The sequence below is a fragment of the Marmota monax genome, unplaced genomic scaffold (genome assembly GCF_021218885.2).
Source record: "Marmota monax isolate L192 unplaced genomic scaffold, Marmota_monax_Labrador192_F-V1.1 WCK01_AAM20220418_F8-fsc00014, whole genome shotgun sequence".
Lineage (NCBI taxonomy): Eukaryota > Metazoa > Chordata > Mammalia > Rodentia > Sciuridae > Marmota > Marmota monax.
Window position 1 is genome coordinate 15497324 of NW_026695222.1, and position 18305 is coordinate 15515628.

The 18305-nt window shown below is 44.2% G+C and overlaps 1 protein-coding gene across 1 annotated transcript; it reads left to right on the top strand.

The window, feature by feature from the left end:
• The first annotated feature begins 1254 nt into the window (after positions 1-1254).
• On the top strand, positions 1255-17840 carry Dynlrb1 (dynein light chain roadblock-type 1). Its single transcript, XM_046433598.2, has 4 exons — positions 1255-1391; positions 6233-6308; positions 13108-13275; positions 17457-17840. The coding sequence occupies exons 1-4, from the start codon at positions 1389-1391 to the stop codon at positions 17498-17500; spliced, it is 291 nt and encodes a 96-aa protein (XP_046289554.1). The 5' UTR covers positions 1255-1388; the 3' UTR covers positions 17501-17840.
• The last annotated feature ends 465 nt before the right edge of the window (positions 17841-18305 follow it).

Here is an 18305-nt window from a genome sequence, read left to right on the forward strand (position 1 = left end):
TTAGGATACCTCTCAGTATAACCTATGTAAACATAAACTTACTCTGTGGCCAAGGGCTCATTTTCCACCAGGAAAGTGGGTCCAGAGCCCTCACCTGGCTCCTGCATGAAATTTCCATGGAACTTCCTCCTGAATAAACAGCTGATCCATGAAGTTTGCCCCCGTCCCAGTCTTTTTGTGCTAACAAAGAGTTACTGGTCAGTTGCCTTGCAGAATATCCCTTAAACTGGGTGTAATTTTCTCATGATTAAGGATGTGGACTTCTGTGAAAATTACTACTGAGGCTATGTGCCCTTTGTGCATATCGGGTGCACACATCAGTATGTTCCATTACCAGAAATAACTAACCTTAATCTGGTTAAGGTGGTGTCTTCTAGATTTCCTATCTGGAAAGTTATTATGCAGCCCTCTTTCTGAGAAGCAGACACCCCTGGAAGGAGCACTAAATCCTTCCCCATTAGAAAGGATATTGTAGAATGAAAATCTGGAGGTGGATTATCGACAGAATTCAGCAAATTCCAATGCCAGGAAGAAAAAATTTGTAAAGTGGAAATGCCAATAATCACCATGTTGAGGCTTCTGGAGATAATGAGTACAGTAAGGTAGCACCAGTTTCACTAAACCGCAGCATGTTTTAACGGAAGTTATTTCCTGATAGAAGGCCCAGAAATTTTTGTGGTCTGTCGGAGTAAAAGGTTTAAATAGAGCAGAAAAAGGAACGATATAGAGCTCTAGGAAGAAAGGTCCTCTTAATTTTTTTTTAATGTCCTCTTTTAGTGTTTTTAATGGTGAGAAAATGATATAGCACAGACATGTAAAGTGCCTTCTCCAAAGGTAACACAGAAGTGGGAATGAGTTTGGATTCCTAAACCGTGGACTCCCAGGCCAGCTCATCTCAGAGCTTGCATGGAATATTCCCAAAGAGGTCGCGCTGCAGACTCCAGAGAGAACCCGACTTCAGACCCAACATTAGTTTCCCGTATCTTCAGCTCATTCTGGCTCCGCGCCTGTCTTTGCCTCCATCTGGGCGCATACTCTCCCATCACCCCTCCACCCAGCCTCTTCCAACACCTAGAACCGATATCTTTGTGGTACAGATGGAGTTGGGAATTTTCTACAGCTTACGTGCTCCTTTGCTTTTCGCTAACGTAGGCAAACGCCACTCAGCTACATCCTCATCCTTCCTTTACACTTTCAGACACCTGAGAGTCAAACATCCCAGGGCCCTGGGTGGAGAAACACTTCAGCCCGTTTGCCCGCCCCAATACCCCCGCTGATTCCTGATAGGCTGCCTCAGCTGTCCGTTACCACAGGGAACTATGCGCAGGCGCAGAAAGACACGGATTTGAGCTGAGTGTTCGCGACGCGGAGCTAAGGATCAGTCCGAGATGGTGAGTGTTCACCGGTGCTTTTTGGCTAGCTGTTGCACCCCTCCCTAGCCATGCGGTCCATCCGCCACCGGGGTCTCAGAGCGCCAGGAGAGGAGTCCGCCGGCCTGGGCGGGGCCGGAATCGGACCCAAGCTGACTGGAGGGCGGAACCCGAATGGCGCGGGCCTTTGGGGCCCGGCCGAGGCGTGGCCACCGGATGCCGCTGCTCCTCGACTGGAAACAGCTGGGGCCTCAGTGAAGACCAGGCAGTGGGAGGCTGGGACTCTGAGGCCTGCCGACTAGCACCTGGGCCTTGTCGTGCGACTCTAGCCTTAAGGGTAGCATTTTCCCCGAAGCTAGTAGGTGGCAAGCACTGCTAAGTGAGTGCGTCATGTGTGTTGTTTTTCCTCCTCGCAGCTCTGTGCGGTGAGCTGTGAGGAACTGTGCGACCATCACCCACCCACACATTTAAAATCTAAGTCTTCGGAATGCCAAGCTTTGACCCAGAAAGTGGCGGTGGACTTGAGCCCTAAGAAGCGTGACTGCTGCGTCTCGCTGTGGCTCCGTCCAAACACTCAGACTGGGTGCCTGAGTAAGGAACCGGTAGGGTCTGGCCTTGGGAATCCCCAAGCCCTCTGCCTTGTTGGCTGCAACCGTGGGCTCTTTACACCTTTTCAGGTTGTGTGTTGTTAGTCCCTATCGCTTATACAAAACTCAAAAAGGACTTTTAAACATTAAACCATGTGAATGTAACTTTTTCAGTCATCTTTTTTAGATATGTAAAGCTTATAAGAAAAATTGAAAAGGAAAATGAAAGAAGGTGTCATTAGAGATGATCACTAAGTGAATTACTTCTAGGCATTTTCGCTTCGGTTTCTATTTTATATAGTTTAGCTCCTACTGAATATACAAATTGTGAGTTCTGCATTTCTCATTATTATACCACAAAGAATGTCCCCACCTCATTAAAAACATGTAATAATGCTTCAAATATATATGTAATTTCATCTTTCGTATCACTTTTTTTTTTTTTCTTTTAAGACAGGGTCTTTCCTTGTTACCCAGACTCGTCTGGAACTCCAGACTCAAACAGTCCTCCCACCTTAGCTTCCCCTGTGATGGGACTGCCTTTTAGCTCTTCTTTTGACCTGCTATGTGTTCTTGGGTAAAACCCTTCTTTTCTCTGAACCTCAATTTCCTTAACTGTAAAATGAAGATCATAATAGTCATGGAAGATGAATGAGATGTTCAGATGGAAGCATATGTCTGAAAGCAGTGGATGACCCATAGTGGGTACTGAGTACATAAATGTATGCTTGTGTGTCCTGTTCCTGGTAAGTGTGAATTTGTTTTTTGAACAACCAAATCTCAGTAGCTGGTTCTTATTAAACAGAATCACCTACCTGGGCACCATGGCACATGCCTGTAACCCCAGTTACTTGTCAGGCAGGAGGATCACAAGTTGGAGGATACCCTGGGCAACTTAGCAACACCCTGTCTCAAAGTTAAAAAGGACTAGGGATTTAGCTCAGTGGTAGAATACTTGTGTGTCTTGCACAAGACCCTGAGTTCAATCCCCAGCACTTGGGGCAGAAATTAAGGTCACCCAAACTTTTGCTTTTTGTTACACTGGATCCTATAAGGTAGCATCCTCCCTCCTATACTTAAAAGGGTTGATTTTGAAACATAGTTGAAAAAAATGCTTTTTATTTGTTCTTAAGTATTCACTGAGCCTGTCCTGTGTCTGGTATTGGGGCTATAAAAGGTACTGGATCCCTGCTCCAAGGGTACTTTGGGTCTACAGTAGAAGATGGATATAAAATGTCAATTATACTGTACCATGAAGGCTGGATGCTACAGGTGTCCAGAGTGGGGCTGGTATTAAAGACCTTTCCTAGGAGGCCCATGACGTGACTTTGAAAGGTTAGGAGTTGGTTATGTTAAGGAGTAAGGACAAGAGGAAAAAGTTCCTTTCCTTCAGATAGAGGGAGTACTTTATACTTCAGATAGAGAGAGGACATATACCAAGCCTGAGTGCTGGAAGCCCAGACTCCTGGCAGGCTGTGTGTGCCCCCTGTAGTCCATTCTCCACACAGCAGCCAAAGCTGGCCTTCAAAAACATCGCATCTTGTCTCTCCTCACCTCATAACTTGCTAGTGGCTCCACATAACATCCCAAGAAAAACCCAGGTCACGTCATGGTCTGCCGGTTGGCTGTAATTTGTTCCTGGCTGGTAGCCACCATTCTTCCCCTTGTTCATTGCATTTCAGGCCCACTAGCTCTTTTGCTGTTCCTTGAGCAGCATACTTTTCCATGGTGTTGCTTTTGTATTTGTTCTTTACACTGTCTAGAACCTTCTCTCTAGAAATCCACATGGTTAGCTCCTTCATTTCATTCAGCTCTCTTAGGATTTCTCTGATCATCTTACACAAAATTGCAGAGGTGCATGCCTGTAATTCCAACAACTTGAGACTGAGGCAAGTTTGAGCAACTCAGAACTTGTCTCAAACAAGAAATATAAAAGGACTGGGGATGTAGAGTGTCTCTCATTGAATCCCTAGTACAAAGAAAGAGAAAGAGTCATCAATAAATCATTCTAGACCCCTCAATCACACCTGGCATTTATGTTTTACTTCTTTTTTGTTATTTAATGTCTAACTCCCCAAATACATCCTACCACCTTGCCTAGGTCAACTTCAGGGGATAAGATTTTTGTTGTATTTTGTTCATTACTACAATCCCAGGCCTAAATTGTCTGGCACATAGAAGCCATATAGTTAATAAATAGCAGTCTTAGGAAATTTAATCTTTTTCTTTTCAGCTTCATTGCCCAACCCTGGGATACAGTTTAAATCTAGATTTTGACATCTTCCACTTTAGCTTTCATTCCCCTTTCTTTCCTGTGTTGATTGTTGGTTGATTGAGCTGTCCTAAATTATCACATAAGCTTTTTTTTTTTTTTTTGCCATATTGACTCTGGGTCTTGCTCATGTGAGGCAAGCACTATACTACTGAACTGTATCCCCAGATGTCCCAAGTTATTCTTAAAATGTTGAGTGTGTCAGAGCTCTATGGCCCCATGTCAGAGTCCATCTTGGATACACTGGTGGAGGGGGAGGGTAGTGTGCTAAAAATTAGAAACTGCAGAGTAGAGGGTCTGAGGCTGTAGCTCAGTGGCAGAGCACTTGCCTGGCATATGTGAAACACTGGGTTCAATCCTCAGCACCACATAAAAATTCATAAATAAAGGTATTCTGTCCATCTACAGCTGCAAAAATTAAATTAAAAAGAAAGAAAGAAACAACAGAGTAGAAAGGACTATTTGGGAGGGGAAAAAAAGAAAAAGAATAAAACCTGAGCTGTAGTTTTCTGTTCTGAAAATGGCTTTATTTTTTTTCATAATCATCTCTAGCCATCTCATTTTCACAGGGGTGCAGTCACCAAGCACTTTATTTTATACTTTTGCTGTTTTCATTTAGCAATATAACACAGATCTGTGGTGTTATCACATAGTCTAATCACTACTGTTAATGTGAATGGTATCTTCCTATGAGTGATATTCCATAATTTACTTGGCCTTTTGTCTAATTATTGGCCCTTTTAGTGCTTTCTCTTTTTTGCTATTGTAGGTGTCACTGCAACAGACATCTTACTGTGTTCTTTCATTCTTTTGGATTATTTCCTTAGGTTGAATTTCCAACAAGGCAACCAGGTCAGGCTGAATACTGTACAGCATTGATCTATCATACTACCTATCATATCCTATCGTATCATACTACCATACATACCTATCATATCCCTCCCCTCCAAACTAGGACCTGGCACATAGTGGGAGCTCAGCAAACTCCATGAATAACTTAGGATCTCAGATACGCATGATCCACTCTATTGTACTCACATCCAGAGACAGCCCTGTCCTTTTACCCAAACTCTAGATTTTAGAGGCATCAGGCTACTTACCATTTTGTAGCAGGAACTTGTTTGTCTTTCCCTCCAGCATTTGAGGGTATTACATCACTGAGGAGTGGGTGGTAGTGACTGGACTATCCCCATTTGCCTTCCAGAAGAACAATAGTTCATTGTGCTATCTCCTTCCAGTGTTTAGGACACCCCCCCCCCCAGAGAAGAGACCTTGTAGTTTTAAAAGATGGGACAAGAACATGTGGGCAGGTAGATAAAAGTGGAGGGAGAAATAAAGTAGTTGGAGTAAAAATGTAGAAGGTCTTGCATGCCAGAACGAGAACCCAAATATCTTATTGTCTCTCCTGTTTACAAATCCCATGCTAAAATATCCTACCCTGACTGGTTTCTGAATAATCAGGATTAATGAGCCCCTTCCTGAGACATTTCCTGTGGCTATATGCCGTGTGTCACACTATCTCAGATGCCAGCTTATTAAATCACTGAGTCTATCCTCATAGGATAATTTTGCTTCTTTGAAATGTTTTCAGTTGTCTTATTTGAGCCACAAATGACTCAGTGTCTCCCTCCTGTTAGAAACCTCTGTTTGGGGTTTTTTTAAGTCATCAGAGTCCTGTCCCCTAGCTGTACCTGATAATGTCAATCATTAATGTATCTATGCTCCTGGGAATGTTTTTATATTCTCTCAAATAGCTGAGGATTGGGGGCATAATATTGCCTGGTGGGTAGAGCAGCCCCACTTCATGCTGTAGTTGTGAACTAATTCTCTAGGTGCTGGTGGTGGCCAGAGGACCATTTCACACAGGCCTGGGGGCTTTAAGATAGGGCCAAATGTCTGGGTGTTTCTAGTTTCTTTTTGGAAGACAAATGTGTGATGCATCTTATGAGGAGGTTAATCCAGCCTACCTGGCCTCTCTTAACCTTGGTCTTATTTTCTGGCAGGCAGAGGTGGAGGAGACACTGAAGCGACTTCAGAGCCAGAAAGGAGTACAGGGAATCATCGTGGTGAATACAGAAGGTACACTCTTCAGCTATGACTTGCCCCTGGCAACCCCCAGAAAACAGCCCAAACACAGCATAACACTTTTTAACTAAGCCCCTTCATGGATCTGATCTAAGTGTTCTGTTTTTTTCTTTTTAACACTTCCCGTGTTCTAACAATATTATTGAAATTCTGATTTTTTTAATCTTCATTTTATTTATGTATTTATTTATTTATTTTGAGGGGAGAGAGAAATTTTTTAATATTTATTTTTCCGTTTTCGGTTGACAAACATCTTTATTTTATTTTTTATGTGGTGCTTAGGATCGAACCCAGCACCCCTTACATGCCAGGGAAGCACATTACTGCTTGAGCCACATCCCCAGCCCATATTTATTTATTTTTGTGTGGTACTGAGGATTGAGCCCAGGGCCCTGCACATGCTAGGCGAGCCCTCTACCACTGAGCTACAACCCCAACCCTGAAATTCTAATTTTAAATAAAGGAAAAATTCAACTAGTTCTACTGCCCTGACAGTCACACATTTCACCTTCCATTCTTTTTCAGCCCTTGTGACCATCAGCCACTTTTCTGATGGTCATAATCATAGTTGGTACTATTTTGCATATGCTTATGTACAAAATTTTCTAAAATTGCTTCACAGTTCACATGAGAAAAAAAATTTTTTTTTTTTTTTTTTTAATACTGGGGATATGACCCAAGGCCTCAGGCCTGCTCGGCACTGCTCTACCTCTGAAATACAGTCCCAGCCCCTTTAAGCAAAAAATTTTAAGTACCAGTGCAATGTTTATTAACCCACTTACATTGTTTCTACTCTTTTGTGTACCCATTAAATCTGTATTATGTATCCATTTATGTTGATTTTACCTTTTATTAGGTGATGCTCTGGATGACTTCTTTGTGCCCATAGTTTTTTCCCCCTTTCTTCTGGGGGCATTATTTGAACAGGAGATACAGATACTAATTTTCTCAAACTGTGCTAGACGTAGTAAAGAAGGGAATTAACCTTAATCGTATACCTGCTCCACTCCAGGCTGAGGACTGGTGCTTTACAACCATACTGTTTCCTTAAAACAGCCTGTGCCCTCCATTTGCAATTGAAAAAAAAAAAAAAAAAGTCTAGAAATTTAATTAACCTGCCATTACAGAGATAAAATTACATCTGAGCCTGTCTGAGTACACCTATGTGCTTTTTCCCACTCTGCTGCACTGTGAAGAACCAGAGAGTGGCTGCTGGTCTTGTGGCCCTAGGCCTTGATGTCTGGACAGCATCAAGGATAAGGGCTCTGGAAAAAAGCAATTCTGAGTTTGTATCCTGCTTCTTCTCCCGACTAACCGCATGACCTTCAGCAAGTCACTTAAGCATATAAATGTGGATATTATATCTACATTATAGGGTTGTAAATTATTAACTGAGAATAAACAATGATTTGTTTACTGTGGTATTGTCACCATCAGTTCTGAGCTCTGAGGTATTTGTTTACATGAATCCATATACCTGGTCAGGTTCCCCTGTTGGGTTGGGGGAAACCACATGCTTTGTGTCTCTAGACCACAGTGTTTCCCAAATTTATCTAGTCACCTGAAACTATTGTTTAAAAACCTACAGCTTTCCAGGCCTTTCCACACAAAGTATGATATATTAGGACTAAGGTGAGACCTGGGAATCTGTTTGCCATTCACTCCAGGAGATTCTTTGATCAGACAAGTTTGAAAAATTCTGCCTCAAGGGCAAATTCTAATAAAAAGCTGAATGAGCTGGTGTGGTGGCACTCACCTATAATCCCAGTGATGGGGGAGGCTGAGGCAGGAGGATTGCAAGTTCAAAGCCAGCTTCAGCAACTTCGTGAGACCCTGTCTTAAAATAAATAAAGAGGGCTGGGGATGTGGCTCAATACCCCTAGGTTCAATCCCTAGTATTTAAAAAAAAAACAAAAAACACTGAATGAGTGTTACAGGCTTAAGACTCACAGCAGATCTGTATGCATCTGATGGCTGCTCTTCAAGACACCATCTAGAATGTAGTTTTCAGTACTGGGTTCCTTAGTCTAAGGCTCATGTGCTTCCTCTGGGTTCCTTCTCCTCCATGTCAATCAGAGCAGCTGCTCTCAGATCATTAGCTTGTGTTTCTGTATTAGTTTCAATTAGGAAAAATGTTTTACCAATTTAAAAGCCACCCTACTAGCAAGAAAATAACCAAAAAACTACAGTGTTGGGACAGGTACATGAAGACATTGGTGCTGTTACCAGCAGCTTGGGTGATGAAGGTCCATGATAGCAAGGACTTTGTCTGAGTCACCTCTGGACACCTGGTCCATCCAGCAAGGCTCTGGATTCAGGTCAGTGAGTGTTTGTTGAATGACCAAACCATAATCAGTGATGCCATCAGCGCTTTGATTTGGTAATTCCGTTCTGAGGAATGTGTTCCAACAAAATAATCCCAAAGGAAAAAAAAACAAAACTTTTGCAAGCATATAGATGCCATAATAACTAGATTAATAATCACAGTAATATCTATAATAGCTAGCATGATTGGAAATAATAATGCCCTTTTCCAGGCACCATTATAAATACTTGATATAGACTTTTTTTTTTTCCTGGTACTGGAGACTGAACCCAGAGCTTCACACATACTAGGCAAACACTCTACCACGAGATGAATTCATTTAATCCTTCAAACAGCAAAATAAGGATAGAGTTATTAATATCTTCATTTTATAATGATAAAACCAAGCCTTAGGAAGAGGTTAAGCAGTATCCAAAGGACAGAGGGAAGAGTGGTGGACCTGGAGTTCCAACTCTATAGTTCATGTGTTTGGCCTGTGTCCAGCCTGTGTACCCCCCTCCACCCCCGTCCCCAAGTGCTCAGGCAGAGGAACGGCAGACCTGCAGATACACCCATGCAAGTGGGAATGTCTCGTCAACATGAAGAGATGGCTAAGATGCAGACTTCTTGGGAGTCAGTCTTCCCTCTCCAGCCTTAGTTCCTTGGTCTCTCTCCTTGGTGGGGGCTGGGGGTGTCTCTGCAGGCCATAGTCTGCCTTCCTCTCAGAGACTTACTTAATCTTATTGCTTTACCTCTTGCTCTTTCCTCTGCCTCAAATGGCCTTTCCTTTCTCTACTGATTTAAATGTCACCCACCTATAAAGACCCCCTCAAATGTTCCTCTTTTAGGAAGCTAAGCCCTTGATGATAATCTTCTCAACAAACCATTATCCCAACAAGGAAATAGAGGCTCAGAAAGTTTAAATGATGTGTCCTAGATGAGATCATGCAGGCTCTGCAGTGTCCCAAAAAGGGTCTGCTCTCCTCTATCTCCAGCAACCAGAACAGTGCTGGCACAGAGGTGGTGCTGACAAAAGTATCTGTTCATTTTTTTAAGGTTTTGTTGTTGTTGTTTAAAGGTTTTGGTGTAGTGGAAGGGATGACCTGGTTGTATAACCAGGACAGATCTGAGCCACAGCTCAGAAATTGTGCCCCTGCCCGGCCATTTCTGTAGACTACACAGTCTCCATTTGTGAAGGCAAAGGCTGGATAGGCCACCTTTGGGGTCACTTAAGGTCTGTAAACTGTGGATCTGTAATTAATCTGAAATTCTTCCCAGTTTGGGTCCCTGCACACTTGCCTCCATGTTTTCTTTTATTTTTAGAGGGAGTGAACAAATGGTTACTTTCTTGTCTCCTTTACACATTGCTCACTTATAGCATGTGGTCAAAGCCAGATACACTGGCATATGCCTATAATCCCAGCAGCTCAAGAGGCTGAGGCAGGAGGATTGCAAGTTCAAGGCCAGCCTCAGCAATTTAGCAAGGCCCTCAGCAACTTATGGATATGTGCCTCAGTGGTTGAGCACCGCTGGATTCAATCTCCAGTACCAGAAAAAAAAGAAAAGAAAAGAAATGTTATCAAACTAATGCCCAGTCACAGGTATCCACTTTTCCATAGTCTACCTTCCTCTCAGAGACTTATTTCATCTCATTGCTTTAGCCCTTGTTCTTTCCCCTGCTTCAAATGTTCACATACATAGTAGGCTCTTTGATTTTTTTTTTTTTGGTAGGGGGTGGTGCTGGGCCTTGTACAAGGCCTTGTATGTCCTACACACCCATTCTCTACCACCAAGCTACACATTCCTCTCCTTCTCAAATGGCCTCCGTCTATGAAAGTGGATCCCTGTGATCACTCATTTATCAATAGCAAGAAATGCTTAATTTCCAAGGGTTCTGGTGAGAGAAATCTGAATGGTTTCTGCCTTTAGGGAGCTTAGAGTCTGGTGGGAGATGAATGTAATGATTAATTACTTCCCTACCAGTGTGTTGTCAAACTTGATAAACTGCTCTAAAGGAAAACTAGGTAGAGCTGGGACCAAAGAATAGAGGCACTAGAATGAAAGTTCCAGGCCAAGGGATCTGTGAAAAGGTGGCCTTGTGGTATATAAAAGAGATGGTCTGGGGGGTGGGGATATAGCTCAGTGTTAGGGCACTTGCAAGGCCTAGGTTCAATATCAGCACTACTCTAAAAAAAAGCTAACGTCAAGAGGTCTGATTATACAGATCTTTAAGTCAAGTCTTGGCACTGGTAAGACTTAGCATCAAGACCCGAAAATGAGCTAATGAAGGGTTCCTGGCCAGGCAGCAGAAACAGTTAGCCCAGGGCACCATCTGGTCCTGACTCCTAGCAGGTAGGCTCCGTGTTAGTGTTTTTGCAATTTTAGGGAACAGTCACATCCCCTCAGGGAATCAGGAATGGGATTTATTGGGTGGGTGATGTTGGTAACAAATCACGTTTATTAAGCATGTCCTATAACTCAACTTTCTTAAATGCACTGAACAGTATTCATTCCTCACAGCAGCACTTTGAAATAGAGGCATCATTTCACACACGAAGCAGTGGAAGCTAGGGAGATTCAATCACTTGCATAAAGTCACATAGCTATGGAAGAGCAGAGGTGGGAGCAAGCCCGGGTCATCAGATTCAGTGTTCCTACACCATCACCCCTCCCATTTTGGATAGATTACAGCAGACACTGCTCACTGCTCATCCTCAGGAAGGTACAGCCACCGAGCCAGGCTCCATTGGACCCTGGTGTGCACATTGTTGCTATCTACCAGCAGCCCTGATGTTCCAGTCCTCTTGTCCTTTAAAGGCAAGTGACCACCACAACCCATTCACATGATTTCACTTGACTCAAAACGGCCTGTCTGACTCAGCTGCCTCTTTTGCCTCTTTTGCCACCATGTCCTCTTGCCATGCTCATGTTCCTGGTACCCTGAGAAGACAAGGTTGGGCCGGTTTCTTGCTACCCATTGGAGATAGGCTTGAGAACAACTGCCTTTGACTGGTCTGTTACTGGTCACTTGTGGGCCAGATTATTGGGGTCCTATACCCAAAGTCTAGCCACTTGTATATGGGGCGTAACTTGGGTTGCATCCTTCAAATGAGAGCGTTAACTGGTGAGCTCTTGGACTCTCATAGATGGAGCCTTTTGCTGATAGGTCATGGTCAGTTCACAGGCACCTCATGACTCAGTGTTATTCCTCACCTCCTTGACAATAGACACAGTCCAGTGAGTTAAGTTCATTTAATCCTCAAAAGACAAACTGGGCTTGGTGGCACATGCCTGTAACCCAGCTACTCAGGAGGCTGAAGCAGAAGGATCACAAGTTGGAAGCCAACCTTGGCAACTTTATTTGTCCCAAAATAAAAGGGGCTTAGTGTAGCTCAGTGGTAGAGCACCCCTGAATTCAAGCCACAGTACCACACGCACGCACGCGCGCGTGCACACACACACACACACACACACACAAGACTTGATAATGATGTCCATTGCCTAGTTAATTATACTAACAAAATCCTAGCTTAAATACCCAGCAGTAGAGAAATGGTGAGTCTGTGGGTTGTTCACATACGTAGTAGGCTGTTTGCTTCCCCCCACCCCCTGAGGATTGAATCTAAGACCTTGTACATCCTAAGCACCCATGCTCTACCAGTGAGCTATACCCAGAACCCCTCAGTGTGGGCTCTTTGAAAGAGATAGCAATAGGGTATGCACAGACATAGACACATGCTTTGATTTAGGGTCACCAACATATGTGTAGACTATGTGTTATTGTTGTTTTTAATAACTTTATTTCATTTATTTTTTTAATATTTGTTTTTTAGTTATACACAATACCTTTATTTTGTTTATTTGTTTTTATGTGGTGCTGAGGATCGAACCCAGTGCCTCACACGTGTGAGGAAGCGCTCTACCATTAAGCCACAACCCCGGCCATAGACTGTGTCTTTTTAACTAGACCCTAAGCCTACCTTGAATGGGGATAGTGATGGTTATATCCTGGCACAAACTGACCTTTTCTCTGCTTTCTCCTTTTCAGTCTTTACAGATTTGTTAGAGCTTTCCTCCAGGTCAGGTTCTGAATGTTATGAAGGAACATCTCTCCTTTTATTGCTGAAAACCAGATAGACAATGTGACTCTGGGAAAGAGGCCTGGCAGTGAAGCCCACAGACCTGTGTTTGAGTCCTGGCCCCACTGCTCATCGTCTGCCCTGTGCCTGTAGGCAGGTTGTCCCACCACTCAAGGAACCTGTGGCCTCATTGGCAAATGAAGATGTATCACCATCCACTGAGGGTTCTGGGCCTGGTGCTGACATACTTAAATACTCAGCACTGCGTCTGTCAGATAGCAAGCCCTCTGTAAATAGTGGCATTATTAACTACTACTCTAGTACTCTAGAGTTTTGTGGAGTTTGAGTTGGGAGCTTAGCAGAAAGGGGCTCTAACATCCTGCTCAATTTACATTTGCTTTCCCTTCAGGAATTCCCATCAAGAGTACCATGGACAATCCCACCACCACACAGTATGCCAACCTCATGCACAACTTCATCTTGAAGGCAAGGAGCACTGTGCGAGAAATTGACCCCCAGAATGACCTCACCTTCCTTCGAATCCGCTCCAAGAAAAATGAAATTATGGTTGCACCAGGTAAGGGATCTTTCACCTCACCACTTGGAAACAGATCCTCACAGCAGGTTCTCCATAGCTATCAAGAAGACCTCACACATTGGGATCTGCTCAGGTCCAAGGAGGGCCTGAGGAATTGAAGGAATCCAGTTGCCCCATTGACTAGCCAGACTCTAGCTGGTATCCCCCAACAAATCCTTTCTCACAGTGACTGTAGGCCCCAGAAGGGAATCACTCTTGGGGTAAGAAAGACACAAGCATAACACAGATCACCCTTACCTTGACAGGGAGGAAACTCAACAAGCATTTGGGACATGGGGAGTGCATGATCAGGTCTGCTCAAGGCAGTTGGCAAAGGCTCAACAAAAGAGGGGATGTTGGAGCTGAACCTTGAAGGCCAGAAAAGAATAAGCAAGGCAGAGGAGCAGAAAAAGAATTGGAGGGAAAATAATTTATTGATTCTAAGCTAAAATATATGTCATCTCTCTAGGCCCCATACAGCCAGCTTTTTCTCCGACACTAGAGCAGATGGCTATATTATTTTTCCATGAAGAGCTTGGCATGTATATGGGGACTGTGTGGTACAGCCAAGCCTGTCTTTAGGTTTTGGGATCATTCTCAGGGTGATGAGATACTTTTCCTGGGAAGAGCCCACAGGAATGGAGACCACCACAGGAAACTGCAGGGCTACCATTCCGGACGTGATTCTCCAGGACTGTTTTTGCATTGTTACTTCTCTCTCACCCTCTGTTTTGCCTGAGCCATAGTTGAATGTGTAGGTTTCCCACTTTATGAAGTTGGTTTTTTTTTTTGAGAGAGAGAGAGAGAATTTTAATATTTACTTTTTAATTTTCGGCGTTACACAACATCTTTGTTTGTATGTGGTGCTGAGGATCGAACCCAGGCCGCACGCATGCCAGGCGAGCACGCTACCGCTTGAGCCACATCCCCAGGCCCAGTTCCCACTTTATGATACAGCTAGGTTGCAGTAACTGCTTGTCTAGAGTGTCAGAACCTGTGTAGATGTAGAAAGTGAGACTGATCCAACTTAAAAGGAGCCTCAGACACCAAACTCATCTGAGAGGACTTGATCCTATGAGCAGAGGTGTTTAGGGCAGGGGCCGATATGATTGTTGGGTAGGTCCTGGATGAAGGAGCACAGTGGGTAGACTGGGGACATGAGTGTCCCTGCGCTTGGCAACACTGCAGAAGGCCAGCTGCAGAATTCTGGGAATTTGATAGGCAGTCAGCCACTACCAGCAGCAGGGTAGCATTGGTTCTGTTCCAAGGTCTGTTCTTACCCAGTCCAGTTGTCTGGAAGGATAGGAAAAAGAGAGCCAGAAAGCTAGTCACAGGGCCCCCAGCCTCCCTGGGACAGTCTCTAGAGGGTGGAGATAGAGCAAGTCAGTCACAGAGTACATAAAGGTAACTTAAGAGGAATTTTAAAAAAAAAGCCTTACACATTTACTGCATCTCACACCAACTGATTCCTGATTCTATTTTTTTATAACTTTATTTTATTTATTTTATTATGTGATGCTGAGGATCGAACCCAGTGCCTCTCACATGCAAGGCAAGCACTCTACCATTGAGCCATGACCCCAGCCCCTGACGCCTGATTCTGTTAGGGGAAAAAAGTTGGGGGAGGCACGGAATCTCTTTTTCCAGTGAACTCTTATATGGGCAAGTCATGGAACATCTCTATAACCACATCTATAAAATGTCAAGTCAGGTACTATGCTGCTGTGGTCCTCTGAGACCTTGTCTGTATAAATGTCTAGGCTTGGATTGGGGCAGAAAGCCTTAGAATCAAATTTGAACTGAAATCCCCCAAAACTTCTTGCTGTATGACTGTGGAGGACACATCTGCACAGCCCTCAAGGTGGACCCAGGAATCATCCCTTGACTTACCCTGTGTGTCAGCAGATCTGGTCTCCTCATTGACACACCTGGGAGCTTAGAGTGTTCGGCAAGGGCAAATGACATGGTTGCCACATAGACAAATTCTCCATGAAAAGCGTCTGTCAACCTGAAGCTTCTAAGAATGTCTCCTGAAAGGGCAGAGTTGTGTGAAAGCCCCCAGTCATGTGTGTCTCAGGCCAAGCTTCTCAAACTTGGCCTTGAGGACCTGCGGGCATTCAGAAGCCATGAATGTCCTTGAGTCTGGGATGGGCAGCTCCCAGGTTAGGGGTTCGCAGGCTCAGAGGCTCCACAGCCTTAAAGTGGCCAGCCCTCACGGGGCCAGCACAAGTCCTGCAGGGAGTGTGAATGCTCTCTTGCTCACCTTCACCTTTCCCCCAGCCGGGCACACATACACATGCTGGGTGTTATTCTGGAGAGTGCGTGGTACAATACCGTCACCTTAAATGGGTGTTTCTTCCGATTCCCACACTGCTGTGCCTCAGCCACACTGTTGTTCTCAAAGCCTGCATCCTTCTCCCTGGGGCCCTTCCACATGCCATCTTGCTGTGGGAACATTCTATCCTTCCTTGTCACTTGGCCATCCAGCTGCTTGTGTGCAATTTTAAGTCTGTTTTCTCCACTAGACAGTAAGTTCCATGAGGGCAGGGGCTTGGAAACATTTAGTAAATATTTATACTAAGCATAGTAAACATTTAACAAATATCTATTAATAAATATTTGTTGAATAAATAAAGGAATGGCTTCCTAACTGACACCCCACCACTATGGGACAGGGGTGGAATCAACAATGGGAATGGGGTCAGGGATGTTTGTGGGGCATGGTATTCAGGATGAAAATCAGTGTTTTGACACACTTTGATGTGTCCAAGAAAAAAATGTTAGGTGTTGGTGCCAGAACTCCTGTAGGCAGGAGCCACTGACCGGAGCCCTGGAGGCATTAGACTGGATTGCCATAAGGACTGTAGTTAGCACCCCGCACTGAGCAGCCTGGAGCAGCCCTGCCATGAACAGTTCCTTCCTGCCCCTCTGATTGACTTCCTGGTCAAGCCTAGAATCTGCTTCCCAGGCCAGTAATAGCAGTAGGTGGTTTCAGAAATTGACTCCATAGAAGTACCAATTTCACCCCATCCTGGCCCAGAACAATTCACACTAAAGAGCGTTTTCAGACAGATTTGGTTTTCAGTTTTTAACCTTACTTATATAAAGCCACATTGACTCAGCATAAACAAGCTTCAAAATACAACCTCCCACAGAGCACTTGCCATGGTATTATAGGACTTGGAACTAGTAATTTGATATAAAAGACATTGGTATTGTTGATTGTGTCTGTTTTTATCAGTGGCTTTTTATTATTTCTGATTTTAATACCATTCTTTTATGTATGCAGATTACTTAGCCATGAAACTGGTAGTCCCTTTGTTTCTGTTTCTTCCCAGTTGCAACATCCTGTCATCTTGGGAAGATCCAAACTTTAGACTTGAATCTGAGCAGCCACAAATGACCGAGATCCTGCCACTCTTTCATGTTCAACAGGGGGCAGCAGACCAGAGGGGTTCAGAGCATAAGGCCAAACCTGCTTCCCTCTCTTCCATATATATACATATTTCTTTTCTTTTTTTTTTTTTTTGTGGCCTTGAGGATATGGGCGTGTGGGCTGGGGATTGAAACCATGGCCTTGTGCATGCAAGGCAAGCACTCTACCCAAAGTACCAGTGAAAAACAGTTCACCCAGGTCCTGACACATGTAAGCCTTTGTAAGTGTTTGTGATTTGATTGTGAAGTGGGCAGAGTTAAAACCTTCTGCTTCTTTAATTTTTCTTCTGTACACTAAGGATGGTCAGGCTCACCTCTGAGGACTTGGACTTCCTATGATTTTTTTCTCTCTCTCTTTTTTGTTTTTTTGGACTGCTGATTGAACCAAGGGATGCTTTACCACTAAGCTGTATCCCCAGCCCTTTTTATTGTTTGAGACAGTCAGTTAATAAACTAGTAACTGCTGTCAAGTAACTAAAAGAAGGCTGGGTGGCTGCTCCAAGGGCCTGCTGTCTCTGAGGGGAGCGATCACTTCCCAGCAACCCCACCAGCAGGAGCCCCCACAGGAAGCTGTCGAGTTTATCTTGTTTCCGAGCGATAGGAAATAGCCTGGCATTGATGCTTTTTATTAAAACGTTCTTCCCCTCCTCCCTCTTTGTGGTAACTTAAGGAGTTACTTGCTTTCTATTATGTTTTTCTGCCATTTTACATTTAGTGATTTGTTTTTCCATTTCTCTCTTTTGCAGATAAAGACTATTTCCTGATTGTGATTCAGAATCCAACTGAATAAGCCACTCTTCTGGCTCCCTGTATCATTCCTTAATGTAATGCCCCAAAGAATACTAGTGTTAATCATATCAACTGACTGGCCTGTGGAAATCGCCCTAGAGCCCATGCAAACCAATCCAGTGACCAAGGTTGGTCTGGCAGCTGTGCCCAGCCCCACCAGAGGAATCCTTCTGCTGTTCCAGGCACCCCAGAGTTCCCAGGAGGGCTCTCTTTCCTCACTTCCAGGTTTTGGAGCAAGAGCCTGTGAGAAGCCCACACCCAGCTTCCTTCTGACCTTTAGTTCACTTTGTTGCCCTTGGAAAAGGCTGTTTTTCTTTAACTAAAAATAACCAGAATGCTTACCCTGCTGTTGTGTCTTTAAACACTAGGTTGGAAAGGCCTCTCTCTTCCTGTGTCACCACATGGTCCGAAAACCAAACCTGTGGCCTCTCCGTGCCCAGCCATCAATTGTGTTTCCTGGTCCCCAGGATCTGTTCCTCACAGCACCTGTGGCCATACTTCCTGAGCATAGCTTGGTGTGTAACTGGTGACCTGGTTTCTGGGCTTCTTGTCCACTTCTAGGCACTCCTTTTATCATTTCCCACTCCTGCCAATGTTTTGAACATTTTTTTCTATTATACTATTCTGTGGAAAGGAAGAATGATACCTGTTGAGCACCTAGAATGCACCTGGTGTGTCACATCACCTCACAGTACCTTCTGCAGATAGTGTTAAAGCCACCTGGCTAGAGACAAGCTTGCCAGGGCCTCATAGGTTGTGACCAAATAGTACCTGCCCCCCTTTTTGCAGTACTGCCGATTGAACCC